The sequence below is a fragment of the Delphinus delphis genome, chromosome 18 (assembly GCF_949987515.2).
Source record: "Delphinus delphis chromosome 18, mDelDel1.2, whole genome shotgun sequence".
In the NCBI taxonomy this organism is placed as follows: Eukaryota; Metazoa; Chordata; class Mammalia; order Artiodactyla; family Delphinidae; genus Delphinus; species Delphinus delphis.
The window spans coordinates 7,876,036-7,895,455 of record NC_082700.1 but is presented as its reverse complement, the minus strand read 5'-3'; the positions used below and the strand labels follow the sequence as shown (position 1 = coordinate 7,895,455).

At 44.9% G+C, this 19,420-nt stretch overlaps 1 protein-coding gene across 1 annotated transcript in view; it reads right to left on the bottom strand.

Annotated features, from left to right (window-relative positions):
- The window catches only part of B3GLCT (beta 3-glucosyltransferase), a 106,389-nt gene that overhangs the window by 70,952 nt on the left and 16,017 nt on the right, over nucleotides 1-19,420 (bottom strand). The window contains exons 3-4 of the mRNA XM_059996190.1: nucleotides 15,117-15,156; nucleotides 1,822-1,931 (exon numbers count right to left, since the gene is read on the bottom strand). Coding sequence (XP_059852173.1) covers nucleotides 1,822-1,931; nucleotides 15,117-15,156 — 150 coding nt within the window. The remainder of the gene's footprint in view (nucleotides 1-1,821; nucleotides 1,932-15,116; nucleotides 15,157-19,420) is intronic.

Genomic DNA, 19,420 nt, shown 5'->3' with positions numbered 1-19,420 from the left:
TTTTATACTGACCTCAGAGAACTTTAGAAAAGAGTGACACAAGGGCTTCCCTGGTGGCACAGTGGTTAAGAATCCGCCTGCCAATGCAGGGGACACGGGTTCGAGCCCTGGTCTGGGAAGATCCCACATGCCGTGGAGCAACGAAGCCCACGCACCACAACTACTGAGCCTGCGCTCTAGAGCCCGCGAGCCACAACTACTGAGCCCTCGTGCCACAACTACTGAAGCCCACGCACCTGGAGCCTGTGCTCCGCAACAAGAGGAGCCACCGCGATGAGAAGCCCACGCACTGCAACGAAGAGTAGCCCCCTCTTGCCACAACTAGAGAAAGCCTGCGCACAGCAACGAAGACCCAACGCAGCCAAAAAATAAATAAATAAATTTATTTTAAAAAAAATAAATAAAACACACATGAATCTGCCTCTACAAAAGGGAAGGTACTTCTGGGAACAAGGTACAGAGATATATGTGCCCTTAATTCATATATGAATTCAAACGATACATAACTCTGTCCTGACATCATCACTGATTCACAGTTTGGGGTAACAGCCAAGGCCCAACTGAGCTAAATTCCATGAATGCTCACCTGAACCCCACTGAGGGACTATGTGGGGCCCTGCTCACCGACCCCCGCACAGGCCTCTACCAGAGCCCACGGAGGAACCCCAGCCTGTCAAGGTTGCTGCAGGACTTCCTCTCTGATGGCATCTGAAAAGGTTTAGTAGAAGAAAATCTCCAAAGTTGGGTTTCCAGACAAAGGGGAACTTAAAACTCATCAAGCTGCTCCTATCTCCAAGTATCCCCCCCCAAAAAAAACCAACCACCTGTCTATAGCCTGCAACACTTTCCTCTCCCTTGAGAAGGTATGAGGAACCGAGGGTCTGTCCTTGCGGGGACGTGGGGAGGGTGGATGAATTTCATACGTAAAGCATTTAAAGATTAAGCACAGTAAGCTTTCCTGTCAGCAGTTCCTTAACCTTGAATACCATTTACAGTTGTTCATTTTTCCATTGATACCTCCAACCCTTTATTTCCCAGCTCCCACCAACAGAAAGAAGCTGTCTGTCAAACACACAGGTCTCTTCTCAGAGAGCTCTTGACGGCTTTTACCTGCAGACAGCACTTCTGTCTCGAAGGCCACAGCCACACAGTGGAGCGGGCTGGGAGGAATTTCTTTGCTTGGCTAAAAAAGAAAGCTCCTATACGGCAGCACAAGAAGGTAGCTCTTCCTTTGCCCCAAACCTCCAGCATCATTCAGAACAGATTTAAACTCAGCTCACGCCTATTTCAAACATCATTAAAGTGTACCTGGACGTGTCAGTCTTTCTCGCCATAATCCTTCTTGGATATTACATTATAAATCAAATCAAAAGTTCAATTAATAAGATCCAATTTAAAAACGGATTAAGAAACTCACAGAAGCAGCACCGCACCAAGGTTAATGAAAGTGTTATTTCAACATAGAAATTCCCATAGAACTTGTTACCAAAATTTTGAACATTAATTATCTTTGCTATTTTAAGCTCTGCCTTTAAAAAGTTATTTCTTCCACTTTTTTCTATCATACTTTATGATGAAACCGTGATAGTCCTATACATTTATATAATTCTCTTAAAAATATATATAATAATTTAGAATACAATGCTTTGAGCATTAGAAATTAACTAGAGCATTTTAAACAATATAGTCCATATTAAGCCAGCAAAACAAAAACGAGGTATTTTATCTCAATAAAATTGATCATCTATGGACCAAGAGCTTTGGAAAACAAATGAATCAACACATAAGTAAGTACTGACATTCCAAGTCACCTCTACGTACCTGGGTAAGATCTGCCGCTTGCTTTAAGATGCTTTGTTTTAACTGTTCTGCTTTCTTTGCATGAAAAGAATTACTTTGACTCTGGATGACAAATGCAATTCCTTTTAAATCTAGAACAACAACGACAAAAAGTTTTCAGGTATTTTTTTTAACAACAACTGAAATAAACTTGAAAACAAATCAAAACAAAAAACAAGGCAAGCCTTCAGGCAATAAACTCTTAGGGAAAAAAAATCAATTTATATGTAATTCTAGTAACACAATCTCCCTTTTTAAACTGATCTCTGCAACTTCCTTCCTAGAAGTTAGTAAGTAAATAAGCCCGCTGTACTAACCAAGTCTGTGGTAACAAACTGTGACGTTGCCCCTGCATCTGTCAGAAAGTACGCAAATGTTAATGTGGGAAAGAACACTCGCTTCCCTCGTCACTGAAAATCCAATGTCTGCAAGAAGCCTTTTAACAATTCCCACATAACCCTACAGTGTGTCTACCTGTTAGGGGCTGCATTGTGTCCCCCAAACTTCATGTGTTGAAGTCCTCACCCCCAGCACCTCACAATGTGACCTAATTTGGAATTGGGTCTTTACAGAGGTGATCGAGTTAAAGTGAGGTTATTAGTATAGGTCCTAATCCGATATACAGTACTTGGCGTCTTTATAAAAAGAGGAAATCCAGGCAAAAGACACACGGAGGGAGGATGCTGTGAAGACACAGGGAGAGGACGGCCACCTGCAAGCCAAGGAGGGGGGCCTCTGAGGAAACCAACCCAGCCTCCAGAACCGGGAGACAAACGTCTGCTGAAGCCACGCGGTTTGTGGCACTTAGTTTCAGCAGCCCTAGCAAACTAACACTCTACCTCAAGCACATTCTGGACAGCGCTTCAAGGTGACGCTCAGCAATGACCTCACAAGGCACCTGGCCAGGATGCAGTGTTATCTCCAGGAAAACAGCCACGATTCCACACAGCAGGGCTGTGGCGGGAAGGGCTGCATAAAAGCCTGTCGGCAACACTGGCCATATCTGCCGCCAGCTAAGACTGGCTTCGGGGCAGCCGGTGTCTTGACAGGGTCCAGACCAGGGGAGACCACAGACGTCTCGCCGCAGAGGGGGCTGCTCAGGCCTCGCACCAGGGAAGCACATCAGGCCTGCCCAGGTTCTGAGCTCGTGATAAAGAAAAGGAACTGCCGTTGTGTCAGGACGCTGCCACCAGACAGGGGTGCTGGCCGGAGGCAGGTGTCACAGACTTTTAGCCTCCAAGCAACATGGATGGACCTGGAGATGATCATACTAAGTGAAGTAAGTCAGACAGAGAAAGACAAATACATGATATCACTTATATGTGGAATCTAATAAAAAAAATACAACTGAACTTTTTTACAAAACAGAAATAGACGCAGACTTAGAGAATGAACCCCTGGTTACCGGGTGGGGGGGGCAGGGAGGGGAGGGTTGGAGGGAGGGATAGACTAGGAGTTTGGGGTTGACATGTACACGCTGCTATATTTAAAATGGATACCCAACAAGGAGTACTGTACAGCACAGGGAACTCTGTTCCAGTACTCTGCAATAACTTTAACGGGAAAAGAATTTGAAAAAGAATAGACATATGTATACGTAAAACTAAATCACTTTGCTGTACACCTGAAACTAACACAACACTATTAATCAACTATACTCCAATATAAAATAAAATTTTTTTAAAAATTAAAAATTTAAAAAACTGTAGCCTCCAGCAGGCTGACAGTAGATGAATGTGAGGACCCTCCCCCCACCAGGAGCTTTTCACTTTAACCCCTCGACTCAGGGCTGCTAACTTGGTTTTAATTTATTCCATTAAATTTTATCGTTCTCACGTTCAGTTCTATAGTTCCATTCATTTATTCATACAACAAATAGCTCCACAGTGAGCAGTCCAGATCCTAAAAATAATCCAAAATGCTCTCTGGTTAAAACTCAACAAAAAATTTAAAAGGAAATGCTGAACAACCTGCTGACTATGACGTCATTCTTTCTTTGTAGGAGTTTATATAAATATGAACCCTCTACATACCGATCTCTGTTTTAAATCAGTATAAATCAGACACACAGATAAGGCTCAAACGGGTATCTTCTACTTCAACTGAAATGTAACCTTCGATCCACTACATCTGAAACACTAACGTAACTGCCTTATCAAAATGAAAAGTATTTATTTTTTTAAGACTGGAGTCATTAAGCCTCAGAGAATAATTTTTGCAAAATTTAATAAAGTTGAAGACGCACATGTGCAATGACCCAGAAACTCCAGCCTTATTAGTCATCCTTGAGAAACTCGCAATGCGTGTACAAGGGAATGTAACAAGAGTGCTCACAGCAGCACTGTGTAAAAAGAAACAATTGGAAGCAAACCAGGTACCCCCTAACAGGATACACAGATTGGACTACTACACAGCAATAAACATTAACTGATGCTACGTGGATCAAGCCAGATGGATACTGGAGATGAACCCTACAGACAGAATGCTGAAAAAAGCAAGGCACAAGGGAATAACCATACAGTATAAATCAATGGTTTACAAAACTATAAACACAAATATATAAAAAATGGATATATACCATATATAGGCATGTATACATATCAAATATGGTGTGAAAGTAGAAAAGACCACAGGAGAATGAGAGACACCAAATCAAGATAATGGTTTAAATGCTACAGCTGTGTTAGGAATATTTTATTTCTTAACCTGAGTGGTAGATACACCATGTTACTCTTTGTAGCTTCCTGTATGTTCAAAATAATTCATAATAAATTTTTTTAAAAGAGCAGCTCGGACTTCCCTGGTGGCACAGTGGTTAAGAATCCTCCTGCCAATGCAGGGGACACAGGTTCAAGCCCCGGTCCGGGAAGATCCCACATGCCACGGAGCAACTAAGCCCATGTGCCACAACTACTGAGCCTGCACTCTAGAGCCTGAGAGCCACAACTACTCAAGCCTGTGCACCTACAGCCCGTGCACCGTAGCGAAGAGTAGCCCCGCCTCGCCACAACTAGAGAAAGCCCGCACGCAGTCATGAAGACCCAGCGCAGCCAAAAAATAAATTAAATAAATAAAAAAAATTATTTTTAAAGTTGAAAAAAAAAAGAGCAGCTCCATCTGTCAAAAGGTTAACCCTGCAGGAATCAACTCCCACCACCTCCTCTACCAGATCAGCAAAGTTCCCACTGTTGGCACAGAAGCAGCTCTTTGGTGTGGGGAAGAGGCTTGGGGAGAAGAAAAAAAGCGAATTCTTCCCCTTTTCGTATCTGGGTCCTGCGCTATTTCCTCTGCTCCTGAGAGATCATCCCCTTCCTTTGTCAAGTGCTTGGACTGCGCATGCTGTGTGCACTCATTCAGCAAACATCTCCAAGCCTCTTCTAAGCACGAGGATCCAGGATACACAAAGGAGCAAGCGCGACCCCAGCACGGGAGTCTAGCTCAGAAGACGCCATCACAGCACGAGGCCGCGGGTGTCACTGCAGAGCCAAGTGGGGACCCTGGGGGCACAGAGGAGGAGAGCCAGTGCAGGGAGAGCTTCTGGGGAGGGGTGCTTCCTGAGTTTCCTCTAAAATGCAGCAGTGGGACTTCCCTGGCGGTCCAGTGGTTAAGACTCCGCACTTCCACTGCAGGGGGCACAGGTTCAATCCCTAGTCGGGGAACTAAGATCTCACATGTGCACAGTGCAGCCAAAAAAATAAAATATTAAAATTAAAAATTAACATAAAAAAATAAATTAAACATTTAAAAAGTAAAAAAAAATAAAACAGTTTTCTACAGACTCAGGCACAAGGTAGCAGATCAGTGGCAGGAAGAAGAGAGTTATCACAGAGCCCACAGCCACCTTATCTTGGGAGCAGCCCTGAGAGGCGACCAGGGAGTTTATCGGGCATTTCTGAGAAAAGGATGAAGGGAACAGTCAGTGATAAAGTTAGAGAGGAAGGCTGCGTCAGCCAGATCAGATCAGGAAGGATTTATCTGCCATGCAACGAGGCCGGGTCTATAGATTAACAGCTTTCAAACTGGGGAAGGGCCCCAGAGCGCTCTGGGACCCCAGACAGCAGAGCCTCCCCAGAGGATGTGATGAGGACACCAAGTCCTGGGGACACCCAGGGACGACTTTTCCAACAGAGAGAGCAGTGAAGGTTCGGGACAGCAAATGGAGTGTTGGGCCCTGAAAGTGTTACAGTTAGGGGAGGCTGTACGGTGAGGTAAGGAACGGCATGCGTGTGCTGGAGTTACCTGTATGAGGCAAAAGCGGAAAGGTGTACCCAGGTCCTACAACCCTGACACAATGAACGATGACCACGTTCAGCCCTACCCCCATTCCAGAAAAGAACCAGCATAGTACAGTTTGGTCCTTAGATTCCTGCTGTTCTTTATGTATCGGCACCAGGAAATATTTCCTGACATACATCCTAAGCCCTCCTGGACTGCATCGCATTCTGGCCGAGTCTAGATCTCCGGGTTGTCTTCTCTGTTCATGCCGTTCAACCACGTGACTCTTAAGCTCTCACTGCCTGGTCAGTGGAACCAAATGAGACGATTCCGCTATTTCCCCATCCCTTTGCTGATACTTCCCTAAACCCACTGCAATGTGCCTTGAGCAAACAGTCACAACTCAAGACAGACTGTCACTGTACCTCCTCCAGGAATGAGTGATAAATGGGTCACACGCTAAGTGCCTGACAAGAATGATGAGTGTGACGGGCAAGAAGGGAAGATAGTCAAGGATACAGCGAGGACCCACTCGGTGTTAAAGCCAACCGTAGCTGTAGAACTTTCAGGAAACAGGACCAGAGATGGCTACAGAGGGAGCCCTGTAGGAGGATTAACTCTTCTGTGAAGAGGAAAGCAATCAAAGGTGGGGACACACAGTTCTTTGAGGCAGAAGCCCAGTGTGTCTCCCTTTGCTAGCAAAGCAATAAAGCTATCCTTTTCTTTTTTTTTTCTTGTTTATAAATTATTTATTTTTAGCTGTGTTGGGTCTTCGTTGCTGTGCACAGGCTATCTCTGGTAGCGGCGAGCGGGGGCTACTCTTCATTGCCGTGTGCGGGCTTCTCATTGTGGTGGCTTTTGTTGTGCAGCGTGGGCTCTGGGCACACAGGCTTCAGTAGTTGTGGCACATGGGCTCAGTAGTTGTGGCACACAGGCTTAGTTGCTCCGTGGCATGTGGGATCTTCCAGGGCCAGGGCTCGAACCCGTGTGCCCTGCATTGGCAGGCAGATTCTTAACCACTGCGCCACCAGTCATTGGTTCAAGATGCTGGAGTAGAAGGACGTGCTCTCACTCCCTCTTGTGAGAGCACCGGAATCACAACTAACTGCTGAACAATCATCGACAGGAAGACACTGGAACTCACCAGAAAAGATACCCCACATCCAAAGACAAAGGAGAAGCCACAATGAGATGGTAGGAGGGGCGCTATCACAGTAAAATCAAATCCCATAACGGCTGGGTGGGTGACTCACAAACTGGAGAACACTTATACCACAGAAGTCCACCCACTGGAGTGAAGGTTCTGAGCCCCATGTCAGGCTTCTCAACCTGGGGGTCCGGCAACAGGAGGAGGAACTTCCAGAGAATGAGACGTTGAAGGCTAGTGGGATTTGATTGCAGGACTTCGACAGGACTGGGGGAAACAGAGACTCCTCTCTTGGAGGGCACACACAAAGTACTGTGCACATCAGGACTCAGGGGAAGGAGCAGTGACCCCATAGGAGACTGAACCAGACCTACCTGCTAGTGTTGGACGGTCTCCTGCAGAGGTGAGGGGTGGCTGTGTCTCACCGTGAGGACAAGGACACGGGCAGCAGAAGTTCTGGGCAGTACTCCTTGGCATGAGCCCTCCCAGAGTCCGCCATTAGCCCACCAAAGAGCCTGGGTAGGCTCCAGTGTTGGTTCGCCTCAGGCCAAACAACCAATAGGGAGGGAACCCAGCCCCACCCATCAGCAGACAATGAGATTAAAGTTTTACTGAGCTCTGCCCACCAGAGCAACAGCCAGCTCTATCCACCACCAGTCCCTCCCATCAAGCCCCTTAGACAGACTCATCCACCAGAAGGCAGGCAGCAGAAGCAAGAAGAACGACAACCCTGCAGCCTGTGGAACAAAAACCACATTCACAGGATGACAGACAAGATGAAAAGGCAGAGGGCTATGTACCAGATGAAGGAACAAGAAGAACCCCCCAGAAAAACAACTAAATGAAGTGGAGATAGGCAACCTTCCAGAAAAAGAATTCAGAATAATGATAGTGAAGATGATCCAGGACCTCAGGAAATGAATGGAGGCAAAGATCGAGAAGATGCAAGAAATGTTTAACAAAGACCTAAAAGAATTAAAGAATGAACAAACAGAGATGAACAATACAATAACTGAAATGAAAACTACACTAGAAGGAATCAACAGCAGAATAACTGAGGCAGAAGAACAGATAAGTGACGTGGAAGACAGAATGATGGAATTTACTGCTGCAGAACAGAATAAAGAAAAAAGAATGAAAAGAAATGAAGACAGCCTAAGAGACCTCTGGGAAACATTAAATGCAACAACTTTCAGATTATAGGGGTCCCAGAAGGAGAAGAGAGAGAGAAAGAACCCAAGAAAATATCTGAAGAGATTATAGTTGAAAACTTCCCTAACATGGGAAAGGAAATAGCCACCCAAGTCCAGGAAGTGAAGAGAATCCCAGGCAGGATAAAGCCAAGGAGAAACACACCGAGACACACGGTAATCAAATTGGCAAAAATTAAAGACAAAGAAAAATTATTGAAAGCAGCAAGGGGAAAATGACAAATAACATACAAGGGAACTCCAGTAAGGTTAACAGCTGATTTCTTAGCAGAAACTCTACAAGCCAGAAGGGAGTGGCATGATATACTTAAGGTGATGAAAGGGAAGAACCAACCAAGATTACTCTACCCAACTCTACCCAGCAAGGATCTCATTCAGATTCCATGGAGAAATCAAAAGCTTTACAGACGAGCAAAAGCTAAGAGAATTCAGCACCACCAAACCAGCTCTACAGCAAATGCTAAAGGAACTTCTCCAAGTAGGAAACACAAGAGAAGAAAAGGACCTACAAAAACAAACCCAAAACAATTAAGAAAATGGAAATACGAACATACATATTGATAACTACCTTAAACGTGAATGGATTAAATGCTCCAACCAAAAGACACAGACTGGCTGAATGGATACAATAAAAAGATCCATCTATATGCTGTCTACAAGAGACCCACTTCAGACCTAGGGAGACATACAGACTGAAAGTGAGGGGATGGAAAAAGATATTCCACGCAAATGGAAATCAAAAGAAAGCTGGAGTAGCAATACTCATATTAGACAAAATAGACTTTAAAGAATGTTACAAGAGACAAGGAAGGACACTACGTAATGATCAAGGGATCAATCCAAGAAGAAGATATAACAATTATAAATATATATGCACCCAACATAGGAGCACCTCAATACATAAGGCAACTGCTAACAGCTATAAAAGAGGAAATCGACAGTAACACAATAATAGTGGGGGAATTTAACACCTCACTTACACCAATGGACAGATCACCCAAACAGAAAATTAATAAGGAAACACAAGCTTTAAATGACAAAACACGGCTTCCCTGGTGGCGCAGTGGTTGAGAGTCCGCCTGCCGATGCAGGGGACAGGTTTCGTGCCCCGGTCCAGGAAGATCCCACATGCCACGGAGCGGCTGCTCCCGTGAGCTATGGCCGCTGAGCCTGCGCGTCCGGAGCCTGTGCTCCACAACGGGAGAGGCCACAACAGTGGGAGGCCCGGGAACAGCAAAAAAAAAAAAAAAAAAAAAATGACAAAACAGACCAGATAGATTTAATTGATATTTATAGGACATTCCATCCAAAAACAGCAGATTACACTTTCTTCTCAGGGCGCACGGAACATTCTCTAGGATAGATCACATCTGGGGACACAAATCAAACCTCAGTAAATTTAAGAAAATTGAAATCATATCAAGCATCTTTTCTGACTGCAACACTATGAGATCAGAAATAAATTATGGGGAAAAAAATGTAAAAAAGACAAACACATGGGGGCTAAACAATACGTTACTAAATAACTAAGAGATCACTGAAGAAATCAAAGAGGAAATCAAAACATACCTAGAGACAAATGACAATGAAAACACAACGATCCAAAACCTACGGGATGCAGCAAAAGCAGTTCTAAGAGGGAAGTTTATAGCAATACAATCCTACTTTAAGAAACAACAAACATCTCAGATAAACAATCTAACCTTACACCTAGAGGAACTAGAGAAAGAAGAACAAACAAAACCCAAAGTTAGCAGAAGGAAAGAAATCATAAAGATCAGAGCAGAAATAAATGAAACAGAAACAAAGAAAACAATAGCAAAGATCAATAAAACTAAAAGCTGGTTCTTTGAGAAGATAAACAAAATTGATAAACCATTAACCAGACTCATCAAGAAAAAGAGGGAGAGGACACAAATCAATAAAATTAGAAATGAAAACGGAGAAGTTACAACAGACACTCAGAAATACAAAGCATCCTAAGAGACTACTACAAGCAACTCTATGCCAATAAAATGGACAACCTGGAAGAAATGGACAAATTCTTAGAAAGGTATAACCTTCCAAGACTGAACCAGGAAGAAACAGAAAATATGAATAGACCAATCACAAGTAATGAAATTGAAACTGTGATTAAAAATTTTCCAACAAACAAAAGTCCAGGACCAGAGGGCTTCACAGGTGAATTCTATCAATCATTCAGAGAAGAGCTAACACCCAACCTTCTCAAACTCTTCCAAAAAACTGCAGAGGAAGGAACACCCCCAAACTCATTCTATGAGGCCACCATCACCCTGATACCAAAACCAGACAAAGATACTACAGAAAAATAAAATTACAGACCACTATCACTGATGAATATAGATGCAAAAATCCTCAACAAAATACTAGCAAACTGAACCCAACAACACATTAAAAGGATCATACACCACGATCAAGTGGGATTTATCCCAGGGATGCAAGGATTCTTCAATATATGCAAATCAATGTGATACACCATATTAACAAACTGAAGAAGAAAAACCACATGATCATCACAATAGATGCAGAAAAAGCTTTTGACAAAATTCAACACATATTTATGATAAAAACTCTCCATAAAGTGCTCATAGAGGGAAACTACCTCAACATAATAAAGGCCATATATGACAAACCCACAGCAAACATCATTCTCAATGGTGAAAAATTGAAAGCATTTCCTCTAAGATCAGGAACAAGACAAGGATGTCCACGCTCACCACTATTATTCAATATAGTTTTGGAAGTCCTAGCCATGGCAATCAGAGAAGAAAAGGAAATAAAAGGAATACAAATCAGAAAAGAAGTAAAGCTGTCAGTGTTTGCAGATGACATGATACTATACATAAAGAATTCTAAAGATGCCACCAGAAAACCACTAGAGCTAATCAATGAATTTGGTAAAGTTGCAGGATACAACATTAATGCACAGAAATCTCTTGCATTCCTATACACTAATGATGAAAAATCTGAAAGAGAAATTAAGGAAACACTCCCATTTACCACTGCAACAAAAAGAATAAAATTCCTAGGAATAAACCTACCTAGGGAGACAAAAGACCTGTACTCAGAAAACTATAAGACACTGATGAAAGAAATTAAAGACGATACAAACAGATGGAGAGATATACCATGTTCTTGGATTGGAAGAATAAACACTGTGAAAATGACTATACTACCCAATGCAATCTACAGGTTCAATGCAATACCTATCAAATTACCAATGGCATTTTTACAGAACTAGAAAAAAAATTCTTAAAATTTGTATGGAGACACAAAAGACTCCGAATAGCCAAAGCGATCTTGAGGGAAAAAAACGGAGCTGGAGGAATCAGATTCCCTGACTTCAGACTATACTACAAAGCAACAGTAATCAAGACAATATGGTACTGGCACAAAAACAGAAATATAGATCAATGGCACAGGATAGAAAGCCCAGAGATAAACTCACACACCTATGGTCAACTAATCTATGACAAAGGAGGCAAGGATATACAATGGAGAAAAGACAGTCTCTTCAATAAGTGGTGCGGGGGAAACTGGACACCTACATGTAGAAGAATGAAATTAGAACACTCCTAACACCATACACAAAAAGTAAACTCCAAATGATTTAGAGACCTAAACGTAAGACCGATACTATAAAACTCTTAGAGGAAAACATAGGAAGAACACTCTTTGACATAAATCACAGCAAGATCTTTTTTGATCCACCTCCTAGAGTAATGGAAATAAAAACAAAAATAAACAAATGGGACCGAATAAAACTTAAAAGCTTTTGCACAGCAAAGGAAACTACAAACAAGACAAAAAGACAACCCTCAGAATTCAAGAAAATATTTGCAAACGAATCAATAAAGGATTAATCTCCAAAATATATAAACAGCTCATGCAGCTCAATATTAAAAAAACTAATAACCCAATCCAAAAATGGGCAGAAGACTTAAATAGACATTTCTCCAAAGAAGACATACAGATGACCTAGAAGCACATGACAAGCTGCTGAACATCACTAATTATTAGAGAAATGCAGATCAAAACTACAATGAGGTATCACCTCACACCAGTTAGAATGGGCATCATCAGAAAATCTACAAACAACAAATGCTGGAGAGGGTGGAGAAAAGGGAACCCTCTTGCACTGTTGGTGGGAATGTAAATTGATACAGCCACTATGGAGAACAGTACGGAGCTTCCTTAGAAAACTAAAAATAGAACTACCATATGACCCAGCAATCTCACTACTGGGCATATACCCTGCGAAAACCATAATTCAAAAAGACACATGCGGACTTCCCTGGTGGCGCAGTGGTTGAGAGTCCGCCTGCCGATGCAGGGGACATGGGTTCGTGCCCCGGTCTGGAAGGATCCCGCATGCCGCAGAGTGGCTGGGCCCATGAGCCATGGCCACTGAGCCTGCCCGTCCAGAGCCTGTGCTCCGCAGCAGGAGAGGCCACAGCAGTCAGAGGCCCACGTACCGCAAAAAAAAAAAAAAAAAAAAACAAGACACATGCACCCCAATGTTCATTGCAGCACTATTTACAATAGCCAGGTCATGGAAGCAACCTAAATGCCCATCAACAGATGAATGGATAAAGAAGATGTGGTACATATATACAATGGAATATTACTCAGCCATAAAAAGGAACGAAATTGAGTCATTTGTAGAGATGTAGATGGATCTAGAGACTGTCATAGAGTGAAGTCAGAAAGAGGAAAATAAATATCATATATTAACACATATATGTGGAACCTAGAAAAATGGTACAGATGAACCGGTTTGCAGGGCAGAAATTGAGACACAGATGTAGAGAAGAAACGTATGGACACCAAGGGGGGAAAGCAGTTGGGGGGGCGGTGGGATGAATTGGTAGATTGGGATTGACATATATACACTAATTTGTATAAAATGGATAACTAATAAGAACCTGCTGTACAAAAAAATAAATAAAATACAATTCAAAAATTCACAAAAAGAAAAAGCAATCAAAGGTTCTCTAATTCTCCCGTTTCTGAGTATATACCATGCACCAACCATTCCACTAAGTACTAATCTCTCCCGGTCAAAAATTATCTCACGCTGGTGTTTTTCCGATGTGAAATCAATGTGATGGTCTTCTGACAAAAGCTGCATAACAAGTGCCTGGGACTTCAGGCTGGGGGATGGACACACACACACACAGGAAGAGCCACTGGAGGGATGTCGTACTTGGTGAGAACCATGGTCCCCAGTGAATGTACTGATTAGGCAATGAGTCAAAAGAGGAAAAAAGACTGCCCCACGCTTGGAGTCGGTCACCCAGCCCTGAGCACCGTGAGACCAGGATCCAGGCACTGATTCTGCTGGGACGGCCGCTTTAGTAGCCCCACCACCATCCCGGTCCTGTAGACTGACGTTAAGACTGAAGCAAGTAAGCTCCCTGAGTCGTTTTTCAGATGAACTGATACCAAGTTCAGTTATCACTGGATTTGCCATTTGCACCTTGGAGACTGTAGATTCACTTGCTCAGGCAGCTCCCCAGGTACGTTCAAGACCACATTCCAGATCAGGGCCATTGTTCATTTAAGAACCACTTACTACGAGGAGGCCCACCAGCTCCCACGAAATCAACACACAGCCAAATGCCCAAATGCACAAGGGTTGGCCGCAGAGGTTAAGTCTCCTCCCGTGAGTAGAGGCTCAGCCACACAGGGTGTTGTAATGCAGGGAAGGCAGAGCGATGAACCCCTGTGGCTCCTTAAACACTGCTGCTCTCAGATCCGAAGACTCCAGCCCACCCCCTGCGGTCCCCGCACACCCAGGCCCAGCACAGTCCATCCCACCCTGCCACCCGGAGGGGGGCCTCTCCTGCCTTCTAGACGCCTCAGAACCCAGGCCCAGGCAAGGAGGGCCTAGGAAGGAAAGCGTCCCTTTCCCCCGTCCAAAGGCCCACCTCCCAGGTCTCCATGGCCCACCCTGGGATGACTGACAATGATCAAGTTCACACCCTCTAGGAAGAGACCCAACACGCAGAGGCGCGGCCCTGCCCTCCCATCAACACCCTGGGGCCCGCTGCCCACGGAAACCGAATCCGAACTCGTGGTCACACCCCTGAAGATGCTCACAATAATGGGGAGAAAGATGTGTGTAAAAGGGAGTGAAGACATGAGTGCTGATGGGCTGTGAGGCGGGTACAGTGTGTCTGCAAGGCAGCCAGGAGCGGCCTCGCCCCATGTTTTAACAGAAGACGCGGCTGCCAAGCTGACCCGAAGGGGACGGGCATGCTGCCTGCAGGTCAGCAGCAGCGACCCGGCTCCCAGCGGAGGGCACGAGAGCAAAGGCCACAGCTGACCCTTCATCCCGCGAAGTGTGCCACCCTCAGAACAGCCTCTGTCTCATTGGTCTCTGCACCCTCACAGCGGCCCCCCCGGCATGGGAATCTGTCCTTATTGGCAACTCAGTAAACTGTGGCCGAGGGAATTCAATCCAACATATTAGCTGTTACTTCCAGTATGTCAATCTGAAAAGTGCTCCCCCCGTGTCTTCATGAGGGTAAACACTGGGCTGGGCCAAAGACGGCCTATTTGGACAACAATATTTATCCCATAAATAAAATCAGAAAGGAAAATTCACTTCACTGAAACATAATTTACAAGAAGTACACCTGAATACATACTCTTAAGTTAAAAAAGAAATCATTACTCACCTACGTCATTTTTCTCTGATATACCACTTTTCTCCAAATTCTGTATTTTAAATAAAAGAGAAAAAGATAAATCTCGTCACATAACAAAACTAGCAATACACCAAATACATATGTATGGTACATATTAACATTTGGGGGTAGACATTGAAAATGAGAGCTTGGAAATGCTTCCCTAAAGAAAGAGACCAAAATTAAGCGGGCAGGGGCGGGGGGGGGGGGGCAGCAACAACGTATCAATACTTCTGCATCACAGCAGAAGATTCCTATGGGGCCGTTCCTCTCTGATGTGATCCTGCACGTCACTGAATTGAGGTGAGGCTTGCTCTTCCCGAGTAAGATGGTTCATGATGCTCTTGGGAGGGTTAATTTTAAAAACTTGTAAATGCTAAGCATTACAAATATATCAGAGATAGTACCGATTCTAGTTGTGTGTTCCTCAGGTAAATGGGCTCTACTAATTTTCATATTTAACATTTTGGGGGCTCAGACGTACTGCCGTCAAGAATGACACCACCAGGACTTCCCTGGTGGTCCAGTGGTTAAGAATCCTCCTTCCAATGCAGGGGACGTGGGTTCGACCCCTGGTCGGGGAACTAAGATCCCACATGCCGCGGGGCAACTAAGCCTGCGCACCTCAACTACTGAGCCCGTGCATCACAACTAGAGAACACCACGCGCCGCAACGAAGATTCAGCGCAGCCAGAAAATAAATAAATATTGTGCTTGCGTGGTACATCTAAAAAAAGAAAAAGAAAAAAGAATGACACCACCGTGTTCTCTCCTACCTGAGAAGCAGCCCTGAGGGCCTGAGTAGGACCGTGGAGGGGGTCAGCCTCGGGCTCATGACATTTCATGAGCACAGAAGGGACGTCTCAGAGCTGCAGAGCTTCAGACGCAGAAATCTGGACGTGGGCACGTAAGCACAGAAGTACCTGATCCTGATTAAATCAGGGAGGAGCTCTTCAAAGACTTCTCTGACAAAGCACAGAGTGTCAGCAGCTAAATCTGCCACTTTCATTGTCTTCTCTGGAAGAAGGGATTTTCTCTCTAACTGCCCCTTTCCATTCGCAACGGTACATGCTATAATTATGATAAATGGACGGTGGCAAATACCCCTCCATCTTCTTCACAGACTGCAACGAGAAGCGCAGTTGTGAGCCTTTATCACCAAAACCGGAACAGCTGAAAAGCCAAGACGCTGCCACAGAGACGTGTCCTCTTAGGATGCAGGAGGGACCGTGACAGCAGATGAGGAGAGGGGGAGGAACACAGGGGAGCGGCCACCTTCGGTAGCATTTTCGGAAATTATCTTTGTCTCAAGAACAGAAATACCACCGATTCGAGAAGAACCTCAGAGTTACGTACTGATTTGCTGTACCTCGGGATCAAGTGACACTTTACCTAATCCTGATAAAACTCTTTTCAGAAGAGCCACTAAAGAAGACTGGAGGGCTTTCCTGGTGGCGCAGTGGTTGAGAGTCCGCCTGCCGATGCAGGGGACACGGGTTCGTGCCCCGGTCTGGGAGGATCCCACATGCCGCGGAGCGGCTGGGCCCATGAGCCATGGCCACTGAGCCTGCGCGTCCGGAGCCTGTGCTCCGCAACGGGAGGGACCACAACAGTGAGAGGCCCTCGTATCACAAAAAAAAAAAAAAAAAAAAAAAAGCAGACTGGAAAGCTCAAGCCACTTCCCTACATGTGCTGAAGCAGAGCCAGGCTATTGTCCTAGGTTAGTGCGTGTGGACTCACTGCCCCTCTGGCCAGGAGCATGGCCTGCACTCGGGGAGGGAACCCTTGGCTTCCCCTGGGGCCAGGCTGCCTTCTCCTTGCCAGGCCACAGCTTTGGCTGCCAGATGAGGATAACGGAAAATTGGAGATTTTCGATTTAAAAATAGCACTGGAATGGATGAAGAAAATGTGGTCCCTCCATACAACGGCCTTAGAAAGGAAGGCAATTCTGACATCTGCTACGATATGGACGCACCTCGAGGACATTATGCTAAGTGAAATAGGCCAGTTATAAAGAGACAGAGACGGTATGACTCCATTTACATGAGGTACCTAGGACCACTGAATTCACAGAGATGGAAAGCAGGGTGGTGGGGGCTGGGGGAGGGGGATGGAGAATTGTGGCTTACTGGGTGCAGAGGTTCAGTTCTGCAGGATGAAAAGAGTTCTGGAGATTGCTTGTGCAACAGTACGAATATACTTAACACTACTGAACTGTACACTTAAAAATGGTTAAAATGGCTTCCCTGGTGGCGCAGTGGTTGGGAGTCCGCCTGCCGATGCAGGGGACACAGGTTCGTGCCCCGGTCTGGGAAGATCCCACATGCCGCAGAGCGGCTGGGCCCGTGAGCCATGGCCGCTGAGCCTGCGTGTCCGGAGCCTGTGCTCCGCAACGGGAGAAGCCACAGCAGTGAGAGGCCCGCGTACCACAAAAAAAAAAAAAAAAAAAAAAAAAGGTTAAAATGGTAAGTTTTATGTTGTGTATTTTACCACAACTTTTTAAAAATAGCACGGGAGATGATCCAATCCAACACTCCCCTTTTGCAAGTCAGGGAGGCTCAGAAAGATACAGGATTTGCCCAACCTCCAAGAGCCATTCCAGCCACAGAGCCAGGATTAAAATCCAGGTCTCTGTCTCCTTTCCGGCGTTCTTTCCTTCCACCCACCGGTAACGCGTGCCCGGTCCTCGTCCAGAGGCGTTCTTCAGAAAATACGTGTCATTAGATGGAAATATATTTTGAGTGTACACTAAGAGCAATACCTACAATAAAAGTCACCTTTATCCACAAGTAGAACACAAAAACTATCCTGAACTCAGCGATTCCAGACTAAACAAGATGGAACAGGAACTGGACTTTCTACCAGATACCCTGCTAAAACCAAAGAAAATCAACCAAAATTCCACAGCTTTCTATCTGTTATTAAGCACTGCGGCTCCGACTGCCTGACACAATAGCTAGGACGTGTAAACTGTAAAAATAAAATATCCAAGAAATACTTGAATGAGGTGAACTGAAACGGAACCAGAATGGTCTTCAGTAATTTCCCCTTTGAGAAAGAAAATGAGACTAAACGAACGAACTGACAGAACATTTACAATTCTGTCTCCAGCTTCCCTCATGAAAAGGCTTAGCTCCTGCCAAGAAGAAACACACGGTTTGTTTTATTATCCATGTTTCTGACACTGACTATCAATACCCATCAAAATGTGCTCACTGTCAAAGTTTTCTAAGTCAACGGGATTGCTACTCGGACAGGAAAGACATTTGCTACCAGGGCATCTACCCCCCAGACAGCTCCTACCCTGGCCAGGAAAAGACAAATCCAAGTCACCCTTCCGTGCAGGTTTAATTTTTAAGGCACAATAGATTTCAACACTTGCAATCCATATATGCGATGCTCAGTTTATAAATCCTTCATTAAAAGGAGATAAAACAACCTCAAAGAATTTGTTACGACATCTTTTAAGAAGAAAGAGACGTCAACTGGCATCTTCTACTCGGTCGCAAACAATCACCACCCCCTAGATCTCGAATAAAATGAATGAACCAGATGTGGTCATCATTACACTCAGCTGTAAGCTGGGCCCGTGCTCTAATTCTGCCTCTACCATGCACTAGTTCAGGGCTCGGTTTCAGTGAAATAGGAATCACAATTACAAGACCTACTTGCCAGGGTTGTTGTGAGGGTTTCGTTAGATGACGTAATGTCTGCCCAAAGCAAATGCTCAGTAATTATTAACTCCTGCTCTTTTTATCATCCTCATCATCCACTTCATATGAAGTCAACAACCACCATAAAAGACATTTAACTGATAAAAGCAGGAAGGCCTATGGCTCCTCCGTTACTTTGATCTGTGTGGGTACCTCTTGAAAGGTTGCATAAGACATTTCTTGCTGTTAGAGCAGGTCAACATTTAAACAGGAACTGGCACTGCTCTAAGTGGTGGACACACACGGACACACACACCCACTTCATCTTCAGAACAGCTTTTTGAGGGCAGTCCTGTTACCCCGTCTTACAGACGAGGACGCTGAGCTTAGTGAGGTTTGCTGAGTCCCGCAGGGGTTCAGGGTTGTAGGAGGGCCGTGAACCACAGCAGTTTGGCTCCAGAGCCCAGCTCGAAGCCTACGTCCCACAGGGTCCAGGATCACAGGCCAGCACAGAATGTAAGGCCGGGCAAAAGTGCAACTGGAAGACAGTCTGGTGGCCTGGCTGAGGTAGCAGCCTGAGCCCCAACCTGGGAGGGCAGGCTCCACGGAAAGCTGGGCTGGGTCAGAATCTGACAAAAGCCA